General features: G+C 44.4%; 1 protein-coding gene across 1 annotated transcript; it reads right to left on the bottom strand.

Moving 5' to 3' along the window:
* drc12 (dynein regulatory complex subunit 12 homolog) lies at nt 1–25593 on the bottom strand (the record flags this gene model as incomplete). Its single annotated transcript, XM_084311940.1, has 5 exons — nt 1–129; nt 3698–3828; nt 5481–5573; nt 23765–23884; nt 25590–25593. The coding sequence occupies 5 exons, from the start codon at nt 25591–25593 to the stop codon at nt 1–3; spliced, it is 477 nt and encodes a 158-aa protein (XP_084168066.1).

Here is a 25593-nt window from a genome sequence, read left to right as displayed (position 1 = left end):
CTACACGTCCAGCGTGTTCAGGCGGAAGTGGGACAGCGTGTCCTTGTGTCCCTGGTGGAGACGCGTCCCCTGCTCCTCCCATCCCCGACGGGCCGCGCACAGCCGGGCCGTCAGGCTGTCCAGGGTGTCCTGCGGAGGGTCAGACAGACATGGACATGATGTCAACATGAAGTCCACGACCACGACCACCAGAGGGAGCTCCACGAATCACGTTGTTCAACCCAGATTCGTCTCAAACAAGGGACTAAACACGTTTTGCAAATTATGCCACAACAATGTGGAACGTCCTACCGACAGCCGTGAAAAAAAATGAATGTGAATCCCTACCCTCCTTCAAAACCGCTCTCAAAGAGCACCTACGGGAGGCCGCAATTCGAAACTGGCCCCCGGTAAATGTCCAAACCCAATCCCCCCCCCAACCCCCCTAATGTACAGTTTCCTCCCCCTCAAATGTATATATTCTCTTTTAGAAACTCTGTCTGTAAATAAACAGTACTGTATACTTGTATATATTGTATGTCATAAATGTTATGAATTTAAAATGGGGGACCCTGATGTAAACAAGACGAAAGTCGTTCTCTGATCTGCATCCCCTTAATAACAATTGTGTGTATTGAGCCGTACTGTATTGTACCCATTCTGCCATCTGTTAATAACATTTTCAATCAATCAATCAATCAATTCAATCAATCAATCAATCTGGACTCTGCTCAGGGCCGTGGGATCCATATCGAAAGTGTTTCACGGTTCCCCTTCTAAGCCAAGAAATAGGGTGAAGTTTCATTTTGATTGGTCGTTCTGAAAAGGGCACAGAGGGACCTGAGAGATGAAGGAGGGGGCGGGGGCACGTGGTGGGGGCGGGGCATGGGGGTACGCGGGGACGGGGGTGTGGCCTCCTCCAAGTCATCAGTGAGAGACCAGGAGGTGGGGTGGCAGCACAGGGGACATGGGGGACATGCTGTGAGAGACCAGGAGGTGGGGTGGCAGCACAGGGGACATGGGGATGAGGCTCCACACCCTACTAAACGGACCAGGGGTCTCCAGGGCCTTGTCTCACCAGAGTCGCTCACCTGAAGTGCTCTCACCTGTGCTGCTCTCACTGTTTTTTTTTTTTTTTTTTGGTCTTTTTCCCCCTCCATTTTCCTCCGATTTTCTCCCATCCCAATGTTAGTCGTTATGCCAATTCCCAGTCCCTTCCTGGTCGCTGCGCACTTACCCCCCACAGTCAGATCATCTGGGAGAGTGGAGGCTACCACGTGCTTCCTCCGACACACGTCCAGCCAATCACCGCTTCTTTTCACCTGGCAGCGCGGATCCTCCCTGAGAGGGCGTAGCGTGTGGAAGGATCCCACTACCCCCCTTAGATCCTATCCGCGCTTAGCAGGCGCCCCGACCGAACTGTAGGAGTCGCTGTTTACAACGACCCGGACCCACCCCGCCAGCTTCTCCCACCCTCTAATACTGCCAATTGTATCAGTGCAGACGGCCAGCCAAGCTGGTGACAACCCCGGAGCTGTGAGCTGGATTCGAACAGGCAAATCCAGCTCACAGCTCCGGGGCTGGTGACGAACGCAATCTCCGCTCGGCCACCTAACCGCCTATGCTGCTCTCACTGTTTTGACCATTTCTCTCTTTGCTTTATTTTTGTCCATGTGCTCTTTTGTCGTTTGTATCTTGAACCGTGGAGGAGGCTGCAGCACCCAGCGCTCCACCTTGTTGTCCTTTAATAAAGTAGCTGTGCAAATAATAAATATTGTTATTTTTTTGGTCAAACGTGTCCGCTTTCCTGTTGTCTTACCTTTTCGCAATCAAAGCTTATACCGGGGAAAACGAGCCATATTTTCCTGTGTGACTGCTTAGGGCCAAGTGGTGATGCTTGATTGTAACAACAGGGAACATGCTGGGGACCTGTGTGGGTCATCGTCATGTCGGGTAATAATAACGTGATTGCCTGTAAATAATTAGACGGAATTCTGTTGCTTAGGGAACAGCTCCGGTGTTTACTTCCTGTCCTTTATTGATATTATAGCAAAACACTGCAAACAGGAAGTAGACCTGTGTCCGTCCAGCAGTGAGAATGTTTTCACGTCGTCGTCGTCGTCAAGCTGGAAGCCGTCTATAGAAACACAGCAGGCTCCTTCTGCTTCTTTCACTTCCTCCCTCTCTGTCGCTACGGGGGTGGGGGGGTGGGGGGGGTGAACTCAGAAGAGAATAGCGCCCGCACACAACGACCGCAGCAGACTGCAGAGAGAGAGGCTCGATCAGCCCAAAGCACCAGTGGGCTTCCCAGTACTCTCCAGGACATTTTACACCAGGCGTTGCAGAGCCAAGGCTAAGAGCATAATCAAAGACTCTAGTCACCCAAACAACTGCCTCTTTGCACTGCTGATGGTCAGGCAAGCGCTACCGGAGTCTCATGGCCGGTACAGAGAGACTCAGAAGGAGCTTCTATCCCCTGGCAAGCGCTACCGGAGTCTCATGGCCGGTACAGAGAGACTCAGAAGGAGCTTCTATCCCCTGGCAAGCGCTACCGGAGTCTCATGGCCGGTACAGAGAGACTCAGAAGGAGCTTCTATCCCCTGGCAAGCGCTACCGGAGTCTCATGGCCGGTACAGAGAGACTCAGAAGGAGCTTCTATCCCCCAGGCAAGCGCTACCGGAGTCTCATGGCCGGTACAGAGAGACTCAGAAGGAGCTTCTATCCCCAGGCAAGCGCTACCGGAGTCTCATGGCCGGTACAGAGAGACTCAGAAGGAGCTTCTATCCCCAGGCAAGCGCTACCGGAGTCTCATGGCCGGTACAGAGAGACTCAGAAGGAGCTTCTATCCCCAGGCGAGCGCTACCGGAGTCTCATGGCCGGTACAGAGAGACTCAGAAGGAGCTTCTATCCCCAGGCAAGCGCTACCGGAGTCTCATGGCCGGTACAGAGAGACTCAGAAGGAGCTTCTATCCCCAGGGCCCAGGAGTTCAAAACATTGAATCCCTATTGATTGATTGATTGATTGATTGATTGATTGATTGATTGATTGATTGATTGATTGATTGAAAACTTTTATTAACAGATTGCAGAATGGGTACAGTACAGTACAGCTCAATACACACAATTGTTAAGGGGATGTAGACCAGAGAAAGACTTATATACAGTACTGTTTAACAGAGATCCTAACAGAAAATATATACATTCGAGGGGGAGGAAACTGTACATCAGGATTAGGTTGGGTGGGTGGTTTGGTTTGTAATGTACATGTACTTTAACCCTTTCACTACCGCACTACAGAAGGTTAACCCTTTACTATCACACTACAGAAGGTTAACCCTTTCACTACCACACTACAGAAGGTTAACCCTTTACTATCACACTACAGACGGTTAACCTTTCACTACCACACTACAGAAGGTTAACCCTTTACTATCACACTACAGAAGGTTAACCCTTTACTATCACACTACAGACGGTTAACCCTTTACTATCACACTACAGAAGGTTAACCCTTTACTATCACACTACAGACGGTTAACCTTTCACTACCACACTACAGAAGGTTAACCCTTTACTATCACACTACAGAAGGTTAACCCTTTACTATCACACTACAGACAGACGGTTAACCTTCTGTAGTGTGGTAGTGAAAGGGTTATATGTGACAAATAAAACAAAACTTGAAACTTGTTCTTGAAACTTGAACCGAGCCGCTCACATGCAGGATCTTCTGGTAGTCCGTCTCCATGCCGTCCAGTCGGGTCCGGAGCTCTGCGATGGTGGCGTCCCTCTCCCGCTCCGCCACGCTGCGCTCCGTCCGCTCCACCCTCAGCTGCTCCCCACACGACCCTGAGGAGGGCGCCGCACACAAACACAACACGCAGAACAACACCTAAAACAACATAAACACCTGATGACATTTTAGGCTCCGTTTGCTGTGAAGGAGACACGGCATTCCACATCGCAGCGGCCCGGGGTCCCCGCAGACGTTGCAAAACATTTATTCAAGGACTTTCAAGGACTTTCCTAAGCATAAAATGATACAATTTACTTTTAAATGCCGTTTTTTTTATAGAAAAAAAATCTGATCCAATATTTATTGCTTAAAACCAATTTCCGACAATTAGTTACACTTTAAATAAAAAAAAATTATTTCTTGATTCAGAACAATTCTATCATGGATGAACAAAACGTTCAATGCCAATGGTTGATTTGAATTTCAATGACTTTTTAAGCACCTTGTTAAAAAATTGGTTGTTTTCAAGGAATTCCAGGCCTCGACTTTTTTTTGGTAAAAAATCAAGCACTTCAAGGACCTTGTGCGAACCCTAGGCAGCTGCGAGTCTTGACATTCAGAAATGCAAGGTCAAGGTCACCTTTATTCATATACATTTAAGTGCTTCGTGGTATAAAGAAACAGACAAATGCAAAATACGATATAAAATGCACAAGTCAATGCAATTCAACAAATACACCAAATAGTCACAACAGGACCAGGGATGTACGGCTTAACAAGCCTCAAAAAGCCAATGATGTGAGTTTTTAGCGGCGACTTAAAGATTCGATGACCTCAGTGCTCTAACTGACCTTTAACCTTTAGCCTTTAGCCTGGGACCTTGGGACATCTAGAACCACCTCATTCCGTGACCTCAGTGCTCTAACTGACCTTTAACCTTTAGCCTTTAGCCCTGGACCTTGGGGCATCTAGAATCACCTCATTCCGTGACCTCAGTGCTCTAACTGACCTTTAACCTTTAGCCTTTAGCCCTGGACCTTGGGGCATCTAGAAGCACCTCATTCCGTGACCTCAGTGCTCTAACTGACCTTTAACCTTTAGCCTTTAGCCTGGACCTTGGGACATCTAGAAGCACCTCATTCCATCATGACCTCAGTGCTCTAACTGACCTTTAACCTTTAGCCTTTAGCCCTGGACCTTGGGGACATCTAAAAGCACCTCATGATTCCGTGACCTCAGTGCTCTAACTGGGGTGCGAACACGGAGAAGTTCAGCTCAGGTACCTTAACCCTTTCACTGTGACAATACAGAAGGTTAGCTTTACTATCACACAACCGACGGCGATGCTCCATCATTAGCATCATTAGCTCCGCAAATGATGCAAATGAGGCCATGCTTGGACAGTCAAGAGGACAGGGCCTGTATGATATCCAGCAGGGGGCGCCGTACCGAGCTAGCTGCCCTCGTAACAGGGTGACCTACGACCTCTTGACCCCGCCGCTCACCTAGCTGCCCTCGTAACAGGGTGACCTCCGACCTCTTGACCCCGCTGCTCACCCAGCTGCCCTCATAACAGGGTGACCTACGACCTCTTGACCCCGCTGCTCAGCCAGCTGCCCTCGTAACAGGGTGACCTCCGACCTCTTGACCCCGCCGCTCACCCAGCTGACCTCGTAACAGGGTGACCTCCGACCTCTTGACCCCGCTGCTCACCCAGCTGCCCTCGTAACAGGGTGACCTCCGACCTCTTGACCCCGCTGCTCACCTAGCTGACCTCGTAACAGGTTGACCTCCTGCTCCGACCTCTTGACCCCGCTGCTCAGCTCGGCCTGCATGGTCTTGTACTGACGGCTCAGATCTGGGAACAGACGACGGGTGGAGAGAGAAGTCAGTGTACTCTTGGTACGTTAGCCATTTATTGGTTAAAGAAAGGTGTGTGTGTGTGTGTGTGTGTGTGTGTGTGTGTGTGTGTGTGCGTGTGTGTGTGTGTGTGCGTGCATGCGTGCGTGTGTGTGTGCGTGTGTGTGTGTGTGTGTGCGTGTGTGTGTGTGTGTGTGTGTGTGTGTGTGTGTGTGTGTGTGTGTGTGTGTGTGTGTGTGTGTGTGTGTGTGTGTGTGTGTGTGTGTGTGTGTGTGTGTGTGTGTGTGTGTGTGTGTGTGTGTGTGTGTGTGTGTGTGTGTGTGTATATCTACACCACAGTCACGATGATGGACTACAAGTGTTGTGAAGTGACTGTGGCACGTAGCGGTACTGCAAGTAAAACTCATCCACCCATAAAAGGCATGCAGACACGTTACCACAAGGTGAGTTCACCTCTTGGAGGTGTGGTGGTTACTTCCTGGTCTATAGGGAGGTGTAGTGGTTACTTCCTGGTCTATAGGGAGGTGTGGTGGTTACTTCCTGGTCTATAGGGAGGTGTAGTGGTTACTTCCTGGTCTATAGGGAGGTGTAGTGGTTACTTCCTGGTCTATAGGGAGGTGTAGTGGTTACTTCCTGGTCTATAGGGAGGTGTAGTGGTTACATCCTGGTCTATAGGGAGGTGTAGTGGTTACTTCCTGGTCTATAGGGAGGTGTAGTGGTTACTTCCTGGTCTATAGGGAGGTGTGGTGGTTACTTCCTGGTCTATAGGGAGGTGTAGTGGTTACTTCCTGGTCTATAGGGAGGTGTAGTGGTTACTTCCTGGTCTATAGGGAGGTGTAGTGGTTACTTCCTGGTCTATAGGGAGGTGTAGTGGTTACTTCCTGGTCTATAGGGAGGTGTAGTGGTTACATCCTGGTCTATAGGGAGGTGTGTGGTGGTTAGTTACGTCATTGGTGTTTCCCGCGCGGTCCACCCTCCTTGAAATTGCCATGTATTTTTTTTTATCCACTTTTTCTCCTTATTTTTCTATTTTTCTCCTATCCCAATTTCGTAGTTCCCATTCTTCCCTCCCCTGTCTTGAACGTTGCTAGACTATGCCTCCCACTGGTCGGCTGTAGTGAGGATAGAAGCCTTGCATCACGTGTCCCCTCCGGCAGGCACGTGCACACATAGAGCCCAAGGGGTGCTTGAGATCCTGCCTTTTTGAGCCTCGTAAAAAAGGGCCATTTCTGAAAAAAATAATATATATATATTCGTTACGCATATAGACTGCCCTTCCAACTGAAAAATGTCAGGATATAATCAAAATATTAGGTAAAGAGTTTGCACGGCCTCCTCAGCGTGCCTCTCCGCGGACCTATATATTTTATGCATAGCGTGGGTGATGATGATGATGATGATAAAAATCGCTGTGGCCCATACAGTTGAATGCTGGTATTACACTCACTGAGGGACACGAAGAAGTCAAGTCCGATGGGATTTGGGAATCTCAAATACAAATCAGGATTGGAATAAAAAATGCATTTATATTAAACAATACAGAATATACAGCACTTCTTGGGGTCTGTAGGATAAGCACTTATTCCCTCACCCCTGAACATTTATGGAGATGTATGGGCCTTTTAAGTCAGTGATAAAAGTGTCTTTCAAGGATAAGTGAGCCCCTGCACTGATTATTATAGTTCAATATTCAATATTTGATCACCAAAACCCCCAAAAAAAGCATAAAAAGGGGGGCCCCCCCACCTGAAAAGGACCCTTTAAAACCGGGCTTGTGCGCAGGTATACTATAACTATTTTTTTTTTTTTTTTTTTTTTACATTTATTTAACCTTTATTTACCCAGGCAAGCAAGTAAGAACCAATTCTTATTTTATTTATTGTCAAAAGTATGCATGTTGGTTTAATTCAACAACAAGAGATATGTAATGTTAATTTTTACTTTTTTAATTATCATATTTTGCACAGATAATGCTTACATTTAGAAAGCCTTTTGAATGCATCCAGTGAAATTATTAATTACCTGAAATTATTCAGTTTTTTTGGGGGGAAACCCTGCATATATCGGTATCGGTTGATATCGGTATCTGTATCGGTATCGAAATTAAGAGTTGGACAATATCGGAATATCGGTATCGGTAAAAAAGCCAATATCGAGCATCCCTAATTACGACATACATCTGTATCTCCAGTATGCACCCTCCCAAGTGATGATGTTTGGAGGGCGTGGAGGAGATGTATTATAGGACATGAGTGTCAGCTTCCTCATGGTTGCATTGATCCATTGGTGGACTGTTTCCAACATGGTGGACTTGATCACCTGCAGTGATGTAGACATCCTTGTCATCTGGGAACTGTCCATCTGTTAACAACTTATTTGACAGGAATGAGAAAATGTCTTGTTACACCTGGCGCAACTAACTCCTCGTCAACAGAAATATCTCTACTTGACGTGTATTGTCTAGCACAATAAAAGCTTTCCCATAGAGCTCTGCATGATGTTTGAAGTGCTGCATTCTCAGCTTATTTGCTGTCTTCTTCTGTGTTTTCTTCTCATGGAACAACAGTAAGTTATTTCGCTTGATCAGTGCTGTCAGAAGTCTGTCATTTGATTCAAGCACTGTTCCTGAAATTGTTGTACTGCTCTTGTCCCGTAGACTCGAGTTGATGGACAGATACAGCAGCAGCCTCACACACCTTATTGTCTAATGTAACCAGGGCCCTCATTTATCAAGTTTTCTTAGAAAGTATTCTATTTTCGTTCTTAAGCACAGAATTTAGAATGTGTGCACGCACAAAAAAAACGGGATTTATCACACGTGCGTACACAGGTCCTACGCACACCTGTCTTCATAAATATCACCTTGCTCCTAAGCTGGAGCTTGTGCACTGTTTTAAGTATTTGCATACCAGAACCGCCCCGATTAACCATATACGGTAATGGAACACCCCCATGAAATGTGGAAAAGTGGACTGACCCGAGGGAAGGGTGTTATGGAGAAATACGAGACAGGCTGACAGACGTGTACACGTGGTACGGTGATGTCGGATATGATATCTATTAACCATTGCTGCCTGGGCAGCGCAAACACTAATAAAGGCCGTGCTGGAATATGACTGCCTTTTTCCGTTTTGTTCGATTAATACCCAGGGATTAAAGTTCTCCTCAATTTTATTCCAAATCGTAACGTCCAAACCTGCTGCATATGATTTCTAGAGGCATACAATCTATTTTGATGTCAGTATTGGGTAGCCTATATAAACAATAATACGAGAGCATATACAAGAACAATGAATCTCACTGCCATGTATGATGTAGCCTATACGCCATGTGCCTATGTGATCAATACAAACATGAACTTGAATTCCATCATGTTTGTGTGCGGGAGCTCACAAGGCTGTTGTCACAATGGGTGGTACAGTAATAACATGTTCTATTATGACATGATCTGTGACGACAAATGTTCTAGAATGTTTGATTATGACACCATACTCTGACAGCATGCCTATGTGATCAATAAAAACGCGAACTTGAATCCCATCATCATATTTACATAGTCTGTCCACTATGTTTATTACTTTGTTATTCCCCCCCCCCCCCCCCATCTATATCTGCAGTAACGATCTTCTACCAAGGGGCGTCAGCTAAGCATGCTCCGAGCTGTGTGTAAATATAAGCACAAAGTCAAGTTCACGTTCAAATTGATAAATCCCACACTTTGCTTAGAAATGGTCGTACGCACGGGTTAAGCACATATCTGTGCGTACGCAACTTTGATAAATGGTCTTTACTGCCCTCCTCAAAGGGATTCCCATTGCTCAGCAACACCTCCATCAGGGCCCTGTTTCTTGTACCTGGATAACTGAGTTAGCCGGATAACTTTAGCTGGATAACTGGGTTAGCCGGACTTTCCGGTTTCATGTACGTGGATTTTCCAAATCACCATGACAACATATCCAAAAGTTTGAGCCTGGTCGAAAGCAGAGTTCAAGTTCAAGTTAGCCTGAACTATCGCCACGCCCCCGCAAAGAAGTGACAGCCCGTTTCCTGAAACTATTCCCACAGTCTACGATCTGCATTATACCATTCTGAATTACGTTTTTGTGCTCCATTCTTCCAGAGGGGGCTTTTGAAATGTAAAATAGACCCAAAATGCTGATATTAAATTCACTTTGTCCTAAATAATGCACGTTATATATACCGTGGCGACGGTGGCGCTCGCTCGTGCGATGTACACATGATGTGGTTATTTTAATTGTAACTGGGATTAAGATGTCTGATGAGATGCGCTGTTTGACGGATTTGAGAAATTGAATGAGCCGTTGACGTCACATTAATGAATGAGGATAAAGAGATAAACTTCATTCAAAACAAAGGATATTCTAAACACGGGTCTCTCGTTCATTAATGTATAAACAATGAATTTATCCCATCTGGCCCAGTGGCCCAGCGGTAGTGCTCAAGCCTGCCAATCCAGTGACCGGGGTTCAAATCCCGGTGTTTCCAATATGATTTTTTTGAATATAATATTAATGATTATACGCCAAAGTAGCCTGGTTTTAAGTTAAAATATTATAAATCTACATGCATTGAGGATGTCATTCTTTATATAGCTCTCAACGTGCACCAAATTGAATTATTCCTATATTGCAAAAAGAAGGAAAAGACTAGGGTCTTGAACCCCGGTCGTCCGTGTGAAAGTCAAAAGAAGAACCCGTTACACCACAGAGAAGATAAGTAAAAGATTGACTATACATCAATCAATGGGTAAGAGAGCCGTATCGTAATTCTGTATAACAGTTAACTAATAATTTTCGCTAGCAAGATCTCATTTGATTATTCAATCCAGCAGGCAAGTTTAAAGAAATATAATCTGATTGATTGAGGTAATGAGGGACTTAGAATTAGCCTATAGATAACGCATTTAACTTGTCGGCGAGGCGATTGAGCCGTATTGCAATCTGTCAATAAAGTCTTAAATCAATTAATCAATCAATGCCGTTGAGAATCAGGATCTCTGCCATCGATACGTGCTGGCTTTTCACCTAAAACGGCCGCGCGCATTTAGCCTGACTCGCAAGTCTGGCTTGAGTTAACGAGACTGAATCCACCTTTGTGAAACAGGAAAATCCCGGCTTCGAACATCGGGTTAACTGAAGCTGGATAATGGACATCTTGATCGACTTAGTTGAACCACGTACATGAAACAGGGCCCAGGTCTTTGGCATGGCGTTGACATTGGTGCTGAGATGCAGATCCTTTCTTTTGATGAGGACGTTCTTCACAATCATCGTTTGTTCTTCACAATCAACTGTTGTTTACAGTTCTCATATCTAACTCTAGTTCTCCACATATTTATTGTCTCATTGTGTGAAATATCATATAAGATATGCTCCAATCATGTTTATTTTATTTTTATTCAATTACTCATTCATGAAAACCTAGGTACAGGCACCAACATCACCATTCTAAATTCAATAGAATAAAAGGTATGAAGCGTAATTCGAAATAAATACAGAAATTGCAGCCATCTTTGATTTTTGCCATACCAGAATATTCAAAACATCAATATTTGAACTCCAGTTGATTCCTCACACAGTATTAACTTAAAATAGCAATACAAAATTATATTACACAGCAATTGTGTGAACATTAAGACGTTTTTAAAGAATTCATGATTTCGATTGTGGCCATTTTGGATACATTTTTATTAAATTCAACTGGTTACTTGACACTCAAGCCAACATTTTTCTATAGATCCTTATCTTCAAATTAGAAGTGAAAACAAAACTTTCGCATTTACATTTTAAATGACTGAGTGTCCAGGCACCCCACTATCAGAAAAGTGTGTGGTTTTCTGGTCAGCAGGAGATGTGCATCTCTGGCAGCTTATGGTCAGTGGCATTGTTCGTCAAATAGTGTTGAACTTGAGTGTTACACCCTGAGTGCATAGTATAATAGATATATTAGCATGGTAGGTAGTAGTATATAGATAGTAACATAGTACATAGTAGTAAGGTACTAGTAAAAGACAGTTATTTATATATATATATTATATTGTAGAAATCATGGGAATAGAGAAACGCATAATTTCTATCAGTTGACAACACAAAGCTGTGTGTCATTTATTTCGCAGTAGCACAAGTGACAGCTGTCAGAACTATGCCGGGCTAGCATATGGATAAAAGTTCCCATATTATGTGCATTACACAAACTAAAAACAGATATTACATTACATTACACAAACTAAAAACAGATATTACATGACATTACACAAACTAAAAACAGATATTACATTACATTACACAAACTAAAAACAGATATTACATTATATTACACAAACTAAAACAGATATTACATTACACAAACTAAAAACAGATATTACATTACATTACATTACATTACACAAACTATAAACAGATATTACATTACACAAACTAAAAATAGATATTACATTACATTACACAAACTAAAAACAGATATTACATTACATTACACAAACTAAAAACAGATATTACATTACATTACACAAACTAAAAACCGATATTGTCTGAATTACTAGAAGAAAGAAATGCACCACCTTTGGCTGATAGTAATTTATTAATTTCCTAGGATTTCTTTTGGTCTAATAAATGTTTAAGGTTCTTAGATGGATTCCCTGCTGCCTCCTCCTCCTCTTCCTCCTCCTCTTCCTCCTCTTCCTCCTCCTCCTCCTCCTAATCCTCCTACTCTTCCTCATCTTCCTCCTCCTCCTCTTCCTCTTCCTCCTCCTCCTGCTCCTCCTAGTCCTCCTCATCGTCCTCCTCCTCCTCCTGCTCATCCTCCTACTCTTCCTCCTCCTCCTCCTCCTCCTCCACGGGGAGCAGCGTACTGGCTCATATTAAATGGCAGGCCATGCATTATGCAGCAGCTTAGGCCAAAACGCTGGAACTCCATGTCCTCGGCTACAGTCCACTTGTCGCTGCTCTGGTCGTAGCGCTCCACGTTGGAGATGGTGGTCGAGTCACTGTAGCCTCCGACCACGAAGAGCAGGTCGTCCAGCACCGCGATGCCAAAGTGGGCGCGGGGGGTGATCATGGCGGGCAGGGCGCTCCAGGAGTCAGTCAAGGGGCTGTAGGCCTCCGCGCTACGCAGGTTGTTTCCACGGTCAAACCCTCCCACCTGAGGACAGGACACATGAAAGGAATGTTTTAGTGTGTGGCTCAGGCAGGCAGGCACTGTATTAATCCATTTAGGGAAATGAGGGCATCACAGAAGCATTGCAAGTCAAATGATACATATCTATAGAAATATCTAGTATAAAGCATTTGTCTCCATGTGCACCTACGGCATAGACTTGTCCTCCGTACGCAGCGACTCCCACTGCCCAACGCCTGCTGCTCATGGGGGCGATCAGAGTCCACTGGTCGGTGTCTGGGCTGTAGCACTCAGCTGTGAGCAGAGGCTCTGCCTCGTTGAGGCCACCACAGATGTAAACCTGTAATAAGAAAGAATATTCTAATTTAGTTTATATATTCCATTTGATTTCATTCTACTTTAATTGTCTGTTAATGTTGATGCACCAAAGGACCCAGACACATCTTTTGTATGTGCAAGCTTACTTGGCAATAAAGACATTTATGATTTCTGATCTAACGTTCCTTGTATTCATCTACCACCATGTGTCCCTCAGTTCCACCCACCTTGCCCTGGAGGGCTGCTGCCCCGGCGTTGCTCCTGTGCTCCAGCATGGGTGAGATCACTGTCCACTGGTTGGTTTCAGGCTCATAGCGCTCGGCGGTGTTCAGGTCCACGTCTCCGTCCCACCCTCCCATGGCGTAGATACAGCCGCCCAACGCGACCACGCTGAGGCTACTGCGGCGTGAGTGCATGGAAGCCGCCTGCAGCCAGCTGCGAGTGACGGGGTTGAACCTGCGCACACTGCTGAGATCCTGTATGCTGTCGAAGCCACCGACGCAGTAGACCAGACCGTGGAGATAAGCGGTGCCGTCGCCAACCCGGGGACTGCCCGCCTCAACGCTCACGTCCATCCATCCACCGGCTCGGATATCGTAAGCCTCCATGGTCATGCTGCCGTAATTATTAGACTGACTCTGGCCTCCGATGGCCAATAGGACCTCCTGGGGCAGGCGTGGACGCATCAGGGGGTTTGGGAGCCTGTCGGAGCCAGGGGGGTTCAGGACGCTGATGATGAGGGGCCTGCAGTCGTGGCTGTCCCTCACCACAGGGTTGTTCTGGACATTGTTCAGCAAGTAGTCAGGCCTCATCAAGCCCATGCGAACCTGGGAAGAGACAAGCAGACAGCGGGTACAACTTAGACATCGGTTGTAGACGGTTTCTGTTGCTAGGGAACAGTTTGGACCCAAATGTTTGAGAACCACTGTACTAGGGAACCTAGTGTTGTTTTAATGTAATGCACAGTAATACAATTAGTTACCTTGGGCAGCAGCAAAGGGATGTGTGTTTTACGCTCCTCACGGTAGTGGTCGATCCAACGGAGGACGGCCTCGAACACCGTCTCCTCGCTCTTCACGTTCAGATCATCCCTCTCGATGATGTCCACCAGTTGCTGCAGGGACAGCTCCACAAACTCCTGTGAGACGTGCAACATCTCCTCAAAGTGGCACACGATGAAGAGATGGGCCTTGCGCCTCAGGTCAGGGCAGCAGTAGATGTCCACGAACCTCCAGATGCCGACACAGTTTTCCAGAGACAGCTGGCCTTCTAGGAAGTCAGAGCACGCTCCTACTATGCCAGTGACCAGAAGCTGGTCTGCAGCCACCAGAAGCTCTTCCACGTTCTCTGCTGTCACCAGCACAAAGCGTGTGTAGGAGTACTCTATGATGAGCTGCATCATACCCGGGGACACCCCAAGGATAGTGTAGACTGCTTTCTCTGAGTCGCTCCAGCGAGTGAAAAGGGCTCTGTGGGATGCAGAGTATAGTTATCTGATGAGTAAACAGTAAGCAACATTCTGTCCTGTGTAGTAATATATTTTCACTGTAGAAGTATAGGGTCTTAGCACAGTAGAAGTATAGTATATTTGTATATATATAATCCGGTCAGTGTTCCACAACACAGACTGGATTGTATTCCGCGACACAGATAACATTAATGCCTACACGGAGACAGTGCTGGACTATGTCTGTACTAGGGTGAAAGAAACAATCCCCACTACCAAAATGAAAGTTTACCCAAATCAAAAACCCTGGGTAGACAAATCCGTCCGTGAAGCCCTGAGAGAGCGCACCAAAGCATACAATGACGGCCTAGTGGCAGGCAACATGAATGACCACAAGGTGGCGCAACACAACGTAAGGAGGACAGTGTCAGAGGCCAAACGGCGCTACAGGGATAAAATTGAACTCCAGTTTGAACAAGCTGACTCTAGAGCTATGTGGCAGGGGCTCAAAACGATGACAGACTACAAAGGCGCCTCCCTCAAACTGAACAATGACATCTCCTTAGCAAACGACCTCAATACCTTCTATGCGAGGTTTGATGCTGGTAATAACAACACCAGCTCACAAGCCTCGGCAATGGGGGGGGGGGGGTCGGCTGCTGATGGAGGCGCAGTGTTCAGGGTAACAGAGCATGAGGTGAGGCGGACCTTTAAAAAAGTGAATATCAGGAAGGCAGCAGGTCCGGACGGCATCCCCGGCCGCGTCCTAAAAGTCTGTGCCGACCAACTGGCCCCAGTATTCACTGACATATTTAACCTGTCCTTAGAACAGGCTGTCATCCCCACCTGCCTGAAGAAGTCCACTATTATCCCTGTACCCAAAAAATCCAAGCCTGCTTGCCTCAACGACTACCGCCCTGTAGCTCTCACCTCCATAGCCATGAAGTGCTTTGAGAAGCTAGTAAAGGGCTACATCTGCTCCTCCCTCCCCATCAACATGGACCCCCTGCAATTTGCATACCGCCCCAACAGGTCCACGGAGGACGCCATATCCCATGTGCTGCACACAGCAGCATCACACCTGGACAAGAGGCAGGGGAACTATGTGAGAATGCTATTCATCGACTACAGCTCGGCATTCAATACCATAGTCCCCTCCATACTCATAGCCAAGCTCAGGGACCTGGGCTTGGGCTATGACCTCTGCCAGTGGGTCTTGGACTTCCTGACTGGCAGACCCCAGGTGGTGAGAGCAGGCAACTGCACCTCCTCATCCATCACCCTCAACATAGGGGCCCCCCAGGGCTGTGTTCTGAGTCCCCTCCTCTACTCCCTGTACACACACGACTGTGTGGCTCAGCGGAGTAGCAATACAATCGTCAAATTTGCTGACGACACAGTGGTGGTGGGCCTGATCTCTGCCAACGACGAGAGGGCCTACCTGGAAGAGGTCAAGGTCCTGGCGGGATGGTGCCAGGAAAACAGCCTCTCCCTGAACGTCAGCAAAACAAAGGAGATGATTGTGGACTTCAGGAGGTCGGGGGTCAAGGACTACAGCCCCCTCAGCATCGACGGGGCACCGGTTGAGAGAGTCAACAGCTTCAAGTACCTCGGAGCCCACATATCCGAGGACTTGAAATGGACCATACACATTAACAGTGTGGTGAAGAAGGCACGACAACGCCTCTACTTCCTCAGGCGCCTAAGGAAGTTCCAAGTCAGCCAGAAGATCCTTAAGAACTTCTACTCATGTACAATAGAGAGCATCTTGACCGGCAACATCACCTCCTGGTTTGGGAATAGCACTGCAAAAGACCAAAGCAGACTACAAAGAGTGACACGTTCAGCCGAACGCACAATTGGAGGGGGGCTCCCCACTCTCCAGAACATTTACAACAAGCGTTGCAAGGGGAAGGCTAAGAGAATTATTAAGGACTCGAGCCACCCGAACAACTGCCTCTTTGAACTGCTGCCGTCAGGCAAGCGACACAGGAGTCTCAAGGCGAGCACAGAAAGACTCAGAAGTAGCTTCTATCCCCAGGCCATCAGGCTGCTAAACGAACAATGAATGAACACTACACAACAACAACCACCAAACACACATAGCACACACATCCACACGCACACACTCACTTTAAACAAACACACTGTAGCACCCACTACACACACTTTATAGCACACACCCACTTTAAACAAACACACTGTAGCACCCACTCCCCACACTTTATATTTATGGATGAAGGATTGCACTACAACTCGTACACCTTACTGTAAATTGTACCTAAAATTGTACCTCATCCCATTTCTGCTTTGCACTAGATAGTACTGTACATTAGTACACTGCATAGTATTGTGTATTGTATATTATATGGTAACTCAGAACATTGTACATATGTCTATACCGAACAACTGTGACCTCATTCTTCTTCATTCTTCTTCTAAATTCATGCTATATTATGTTATTATGTTATTTGATACTACCTTGTCTAGCACAGTCTCTGGAGCGTAACAGTAAGAAGCATTTTGTATGAAAGTATTCTGTACTTCTGTATGACAACTATTAAAGAACTTGAACTTGTACAGTAGAAGTACAGTATATTATCTGTTTACAGTAGAAATACAGTATAGTATCTGTTTACAGTAGAAGTGCAGTATAGTATATTTTTACAGTAGAAGTACAGTATAGTATATGTTTACAGTAGAAGTACAGTATAATATCTGTTTACAGTAGACGTACAGTATAGTATCTTTTTACAGTAGAAGTACAGTATAGTATCTGTTTACAGTAAAAGTACAGTATGGTATCTGTTTACTAACCAAGCTAACCTGAACCAAACTAATCTGAACCAAGCTAAACTGAACCAAGCTAAGCTGAACCAAGCTAACCTGAACCAAGCTAAACTTACCTGAAATAGTCACTGCAGTCACACAGGAGGGCCTTGTGGGCATTCAACTCAGTGCTGTTGACTTTAATAACCACATCACAGAGCCTTCCCTCCAGAGGCAGCTCATTAAGGATTGTACAGGACATTGTTTCCTTTTCCATGTGGGGATTTTAAATTGTATCTACAGAATATATTCAAGCTTACAGACAAGTATCCGGAAACAACAAGTGAGATCTTCACTTGTCTTCTTCTTCTTCTTTTGAATTTCCGGCAGTGTAGACGCTGAGAGAATCGTTGAATATATACTGTACACAAATGTTCTAGAATATTTCTATTATGACATCATACTGTGCCATCACAAATGTTCTAGAATGTCTATTATGACATCATACTGTGACATCACAAATGTTCTAGAATGTGCTATTATGACATACTGTGCCATCACAAATGTTCTAGAATGTTCTATTATGACATCATACTGTGACATCACAAATGTTCTAGAATGTTCTATTATGACATCATACTGTGACATCACAAATGTTCTAGAATGTTTGATTATGACATCATACTGTGACATCACAAATGTTCTAGAATGTACTATTATGACATCATACTGTGACATCACAAATGTTCTAGAATGTTTGACATCCAGTGGTGGGAATAACGGTGTTATAAATAACGGTGTTACTAACGGCGTTAGTTTTTTCAGTAACAAGTAATCTAACGGATTACTCTTCCAATCTTAATAACGTTACCGTTACTGCCAAAAAATGCGGCGCGTTACTATGATTGAAGCTGTTTTTTTCATCAGACAGATCTCTGCGCCGAGAAGCAATACTTTTTTCCCTTGGTTAGTGGGCAGTGCGCGATTGGCTGAGGTTGAGTAAAATGTCATGGTAAGCCAATCAGAGGTAGAGGTGGGCGGGTGTTCGAAAGAATCCAGTCTGACACACAGCGACAACACAATCGACTCAGTCAACGACAGACCGCGGTTCTGTGTACGTTTTGATCATTTGTTTGGCGAGCCCAAATAATCCAAAACTAATCCAACGAACAACACAAGCGAGCAGTCAACGACAGACTGCGGGTCCATGAGCGTTTTTTGTTCACTCTTGTGTTAGTTGTGTTGCAGCGCAGGGCACTACAGTAGTGGAGGCTACAGCGTGATTACATATTGTGGGGCGGCGTGGCTCAGGGGTAGAGCGGAGCGTCCAATGATCGAAGGGTTGGTGGTTCGAATCCCACTCAAGCCCATGTCCATCCCATTGCCGTTGTGTCCTTGGGCAAGACACTTAACCTACTTGCCTCGTATGAATGTGTATGCATGTGAATGAATGTTGGTGGTGGTCGGAGGGGCCGTAGGCGATGATTATTCGCCACGCTTCCGTGAGTCTGCCCCAGGGCAGCTCTGGCTGCAATTGTAGCTTACCACCACTGGTATGACTGTGTATGAACGAATAATTTACTTGAAAGTAACGCAATAGTTACTTTCTGAAGTAACTAGTTACTTTTATAATTTGTAACGAAGTAAGTAATTTAGTAACTTTTTGGAAGAAGTAACTAGTAACTGTAACTAGTTACTTTTTAAAAGTAACTTGCCCAACACTGGTAACATCACAACGGAACATGTTTGAGTTCCATTTGAATAATTTAAATAATATGTTGACATTAAAAAAAAACAAATAAAATGATAAAAAAAAAACTACATAAAACAATGATACAAATTATAATAAAATATTTAAGTAAAATGTATAGAAATAAAGAAAAATAAGACAATGAAATAAAGATTATAATTCATTTAAAAGCTATTGTAAAAAGGTACGTTTTGAGCAGTGCCAACCGAGTCTGCTGTCCTAACAGACTTGGGGTCTGTTATGGTATGCACTTATTCCCTCCGCCCTGAACATTTATGGAGATGTATGGGCTTTTTAAGTCAGTGATAAAAGTGTCTTTCAAGGATAAGTGAGCTCCTGCACTGATTATTATAGTTCAATATTCAATATTTGATCACCAAAACCCCCCAAAAAGCATAAAAAGGCCCCTCCCACCCAAAAAGGGCCCCCAAAAATAGCACAGGCCCAGTGCCCTTTTTAGCCTTTGAGCACCTGCCCCTCTAAAGTCCTGTGCACGTCCCTGCCCTCCAGTACACGAGGAGGCAGCCTGTCGCATCTTTTCACCAGACAGCTCGAACTCTCAGTGGCGAGGAGTAACGCGTGGGAGGCTCACGCTGCCCCTGTTACTTCTTGTTTCTGCTGTGCAGGCGTCACCCAACCGACCTGTAGGAGTCGCTGTCCACAACGTCCAATCCCCACCCACCGGCTTTCCCACCCTCTAACACTGCCAATTGTGTTAGTATGACGGCCGGCCAAGCCGGTAGCAACGCCGAGAGCTGGGCTCGATACCAGCATCTCCTGCGTTAGTGGCGAGCGCCTTGCCCACTGCGCCACTCAGCCGCCTTCAATGGACCCGTTTCTAAATCGTCTCGTTTAAAACAAATAAAGCATGAACATTGGCACGGTGTACCTCTCTGCGTGTATTCATCCACAATCTATAGCTCAACGTGAAAATATTCACAAATTAATCGTAAAAGTAGCTAAATAACAATGTTTTTTTTTTTTTGTATTTAATTTTTTTATTATTTTTTATACATAAACATAACAACAAATTAGACACACAAGCATTAACAGTAAACATCCAATGAAATCAACATTTGAATCATTATAAATGTAGTTTACGAGATATATACCTAATACTTGCTATCTAATACCATACATACATATGCTCCTGCTCGCTCACCCCCCCCCCCCCCCCCCCCCCCCCCCGGACCCCCACTTGGATAATCCATCCATTTTCTTTCGTTTCTAACCAGGCACTATACTTCATATGCTAGCTTTTATTCTCTCCACCACTTCTAACCAGATTGCAATGTTGGTTTCACTGACACCTAAATAACAATGTTTATGTTTTCATTCACTGAGGAACTACACCCACTTTGACGCTGCTGATTGACGTCACCACAGCGTAGACTCCTGGCTGTATTAGGCGACAGGCGTTCTACTGGTAAGTGTAGTTATTTTTTTTAACGACAAATTAAAAACCTTATTATAACTAACTTTATTTCAACCAGAAATGCTTAAACAATAATGTTAGTGATAGAAGGGAACTCAGCTTGCCAATGTCCATGAGGCAGAATTATTAGCCAATAGCCAATTGTTGTTTTGATCATGGACTCTTGCTCTAGAAAATATTTGTTCTGATTTGTGATTTTAATTCTGTATTTACTGTTAATTTTATTATATCTTTTAGAAAAGCCTCAATGGACTAGTGTTGAAAACGAGCACTCGTGCTATAAACACGCAAGACAACGCATCTGGTCTGTCCACTGTGGCTGGTCCAATGTACCTGTGGTGTCCATTTTTAAATAAACGTTTTCATTCATTCATTCATAATACATTTTCCCAATGATAAATCCCTATACGGGTGGAGTGACGTCAGACTACACCTCCCTATAGTGGTCTGCGATGTTACCTGCGCTGCGGGACTATAGGGCAGACAATAGTCTCACGGTCTATAGGGCAGCTCTCGGATGTCTCTAGAAGACATCGTCACAAGAATCTTCTCTCTCTGTTATTCAGAGACAATAATTCTTCTTCACAAATCAAAACTGAGCTGTACAGTATTATAGAAATAACATGTGAATCCGATTTTCCAACATTATTGGAAATGCGCTCAGTGTCTTCTCCGGAGTCAGACAAGAAGATAGATAGATGCCAATTTCCTCTCTGTGCATGCGTTCAGTAGAAAGCTATCCGGCGGCAAGCTAGCCTAGCTTAGCTTAGCACAAATCAATGGAAGCGGATCCGGACCGCGGCTAGCCTATAGCTTAAGACTCCGGGAGAGGTGTTTCTGGCCAGCAGCTGGGCTAGCTGGTCCGTATCCGCTTCCATTGTCTGACTCTGGAGAAAATGGTAAACGCATTCACATAATGTTGGCATGTTCCTTTAAGAACGGGAGCTTTCCCCACTACTGCACTGAACTGAGCTGACATCAGCTTGTTCCCGACTCTAATGATGGATGCCGTCTTGGTTCAAATTCAAATATAGATATTAGGTTATTCAAACGGAGACAGAGTTTGATGGGGGAGGTTTGGAGCAGGTACAAGGTTAGATTTCCACCCAAACATGCTTAGTAGGAATGGGAGACGGTAGGAATTTCAAAAGAGGCTGCAGTATCATTTGGTAACCATAGATCTGCATTCTGCCTGAAACTGGTGTTCGAATAGATAAGAGAAAAGGATGTCTGTTACCTTGGGTTAAGGAATTCAGTAACTAATCAAAATCATGTGTTCTAGTCTTATAGAAACAGTCAAAGTGTAACAATTGGCAATCAAATATAGTTTAAACCTGATTTGACTAGAGTGACTTAGCTCAGAGATGTGTGTGTCTACAGAGACTTGGGCTCACAACAGGAGGTAGATTTGCATACAACTGTTGGCAACAAGAAGACAATAGGTCAAAAGTCACATGTCGGTAGTATCTGTTAAACTGGCCCTGTGGCTCGACATGTGGGGACAGCTGCACTAGGAGGAACTTGATACAGGATTACAACAGAATCTGTTTATACAGGATGTGGAGGAAGCAGCTTCAAAGCGTCACCATTTCAGTAACACAAGTACACTTTCAAATGTCTGTTTCTATACTTAAATTAGCTTACAATGAACTGCAAATATTCCTGTTAGGTTGTGGTAATAATCCTGAATCTAATGATATGAAATATGCCATGTTTATGATTAAGAATCACAGAGTTTGAAATTAAGCCACTTCTGAAACTACATTGGAAAATACTAAAAGTGCTGAATAATAACTGTATAAAATAGATATTGATTTAAGTTAAAAGAAGTTGATTAGAAAACTATAGAAGTGGGCTTAATGATAAAACTACTGTGATTCTCATTTAGCATCAAGAGAAACTATTCAAAAATGATATCTCTGTGTTTATGAAATCAATCTCAATTCGAATATATATATCTTGGGTTTAATAACAAAAGTATTAAGTTAGTTTAGACGGTATCTATTTCTCTGATTTTAAACAAAGTAGAGAGGGTTGGCTTACTGAGGACAACCTTCGATTTCAAATTCAAACTTAGGGAGCCCGTGATTGGAGGGGAACATCTGCTTGACGTCACTCCTGTGACATCACGCAGACACTCCCGGCTCATTGATAAAAAGGGGGGTGTTGTGACTGTGGAGACACACTGAAAACGGAACCAACACAGTAACACACCTCCCACCTTCACACAGAGGAGCGGCAGCAGGAACAAAGAAACACACGGAGAAGAACGAGAACAGAATCCTCTTTGTTATCAACAGAGAACAAAGACAACTCAATAATTACCATTCTTTAATCTGCTTTCTTAGTCTAATATTGAGGGCAAGCGGCATAGTGCTTTCGGTACCTTAAATATTATAGCACATCTCAGTTGATTGAAACAGATCATTTTTGTATAACTTTGTGGATTTTAATAAAACCACTACTTTTGAAATAACTACTTTCTCCTTCTTCATTCTCCTGCATAGCCGCCGTGAAGCAAGGCCAGTTTCATGGTCTTTGAAAGTAGTACAAGGGAATTAGGACGGACAATTCACAACGCAGAGTAGTTAGCTGGTTCTGATCTCATCAGAACAGAACATAGAACCCTTGTGCACTTCAAGGCCTCCTCGAATGTTTGGGTAGTTCTCTAGTCTTCCAACATGGCTACCTGTAACATAGCAGCCATTGTTTTGTACACGGCAATGGAAGAGACGGTTGCTATGTGCAAAACAATGGTTGCTATGTGTTGATATATGAGAAATATATCAACAAAAGCATAACAATGTGGTGTCTTATTACTGGATCTTATAAACAAGTCACAAGTCACGGTAGAAGTAGAAGCCAGCTATATAATTCACCCCGGTCTTCTGCGGCTGGGCGGAAATTAGGCCCTTTCTTTTGAAAGTGGTTACCAATGATTACAGGGCCGGAAGGTTCCCTGTTCGATTCCCGCTCCTCCCTGGGCAGCGTGTCGAAGTGTCCTTGAGCGAGACACTTATAACCCCGCTAACTGCTCCCAGGATGAGCAGGTTGGCACCTTGCACGGTCGCCTCCGCCGTCGGTGTGTGAATGTGAGTGGATGGGTGAAATGTGAGGAACTAAATTGTATATCTATATTACTACCTACTATACTAATGTGTCTCTACTATTATGCACTCAACACTGCAGCACCCAAGTTTCAACACTGTTTGATGAACATTGTTACTCAGCTGGTAGAGTTGAACCCTTCCTTCCTGCTGACTTGTCGTACAGAACCTGTAAGTCGCTTTGGATCAAAGCGGTCAGCTAAATGACTAAATGTAAATGTGGTACCTGCGTTGACGTCCCTGCGATCCGTTTTCTCCTCCTGCAGTCTCTGGTCCATGTCTCTCACGCGGCCTTTCAGGTCAGAGCTGGTGGACTGAGCCTTCATCAGCAGCTCACACTGCAGGGCTGAGAGACACACGTATGTAGACAGGGGTGTAAAGTACTTGAGTAATTGTACTTCGTTACAATACTTAAGTACTGTTTTGAAGAAAGAAGAAAACATAGTAGCCCCACATAGACTGAAGGACATAGCACACACTAAACTACCAATCAAGCACTGTGAACGAAAATTTGGCCCCATAATTACTCATGCGATCCGGATATGGCGTGAATCACAAAAAAAAAATCCTAACCCACAAGAATGGCACAACCATACTCCCTTATTCAATAACAATGCTCTCTTAATTGGAAAACGACCTATAAGATTCCCTATATGGGAAAAGCAAGGCATACACTCATTAGGGGATATTTTTAACAAACAGGGTTTTTGTAGTGATAAAGAAATACGCAAAAAATTTAATCTCACCAAGTCCACATGGCTTTTTCACAAACAGTTAGAGCTATGTTTGAAGTCTCACGGTGTTCCATTAGACAGACCAATTGAACACCACAGATACCACAAATTCTTCTACTCAAGAGAGACATCGAGAGGTTTTGTTTCAGAATTTTATCATCAATTACTAACGTCCTCGTATGAAACCCTCCAACTTGACTCTGTCTGGAGGAGGGATATACCAGACCTGGAAAATGACTTTGATTGGCAAGGAGCCTGGGCAAATGTCCGACTTACATCAAGGAACCCGGATCATCAACAAATCAATCTTAACTATATTCACAGGACATACTTGACTCCTATAAGACTGTGCCGAATGGGGCTCAAACAAGATTCCAAATGCACCCAATGTACAAATGGGGACGAAGGGACATTTATGCACATGTATTGGGACTGCTCACCAGTTAAGGCATTCTGGAAAGATGTGACCCAACAAATATCAAAACTCGTATCTTGGAATATACCTGTACACCCCTCGGTATTGCTGTTGAATGATGTTTTTGAGTTTGCAGTGAATCCACAGCTAAAGAGATTGGTTTTATCGGGTATCACAGTAGCCAAAAAGCTGATCGCATCACGCTGGTTTCAACCGGAAAAAATGTGCCGTAAAGTTTGGTTTCTTACATATCTCGATGTAATTTACCATGAAATATCTACAGCAAGAATTCTGGGTCTCAATGAATCCAAAATGTCAATGTGGTTAGAAGTGGTGGAGAGAATAAAAGCTAGCTTATAATGGTAGTGTCTGGTTAGGTGCGAGGGATAGTGGAGGTACTTCTCAAGGTGGGGTCCGGGAGGGGGGGTTTCGAGCTGAGCATACGTATGTAGGGTTTTTTTTTAGATAACAGGTATTATGGGTATATCTTATATAAAACAACTAACCAAAATGTGATCTCATTGGATGTGCCCTGACAATTAATGCTTGTATATCTTATCGTGTGTTGTCATGTTTGTTTATATGTTTGTTTTAAAAAAGAATAAAAAAATAAAATACAAGTACTGTTTTGGGGGATTTGTACTTTACTCAAGTATTATTACGTTTGTATACTTGTACTTTTACTCAATTACATTTCAGAGAGAAAAAACATACCTTTTACTCCTTACATTTAAAATGCAGACCTACAAAGTACAAAGTACAAATCTTGCCGGTCCAACCATTTTAATTAGTATATTTGTTTCTCTGGCCGAACTAACGTTAACGTTATTAATCCTGCGGCCGCACTTTATTTAAAAACAGCCAATCAAATCCCCATCAATGGATAATTAACCCGCCCCTACCCAT

The sequence above is a fragment of the Notolepis coatsorum genome (assembly GCF_963971535.1).
Source record: "Notolepis coatsorum genome assembly, chromosome: 1".
Taxonomy (NCBI): Eukaryota; Metazoa; Chordata; class Actinopteri; order Aulopiformes; family Paralepididae; genus Notolepis; species Notolepis coatsorum.
This window is presented reverse-complemented; position numbering and strand designations above follow the sequence as displayed.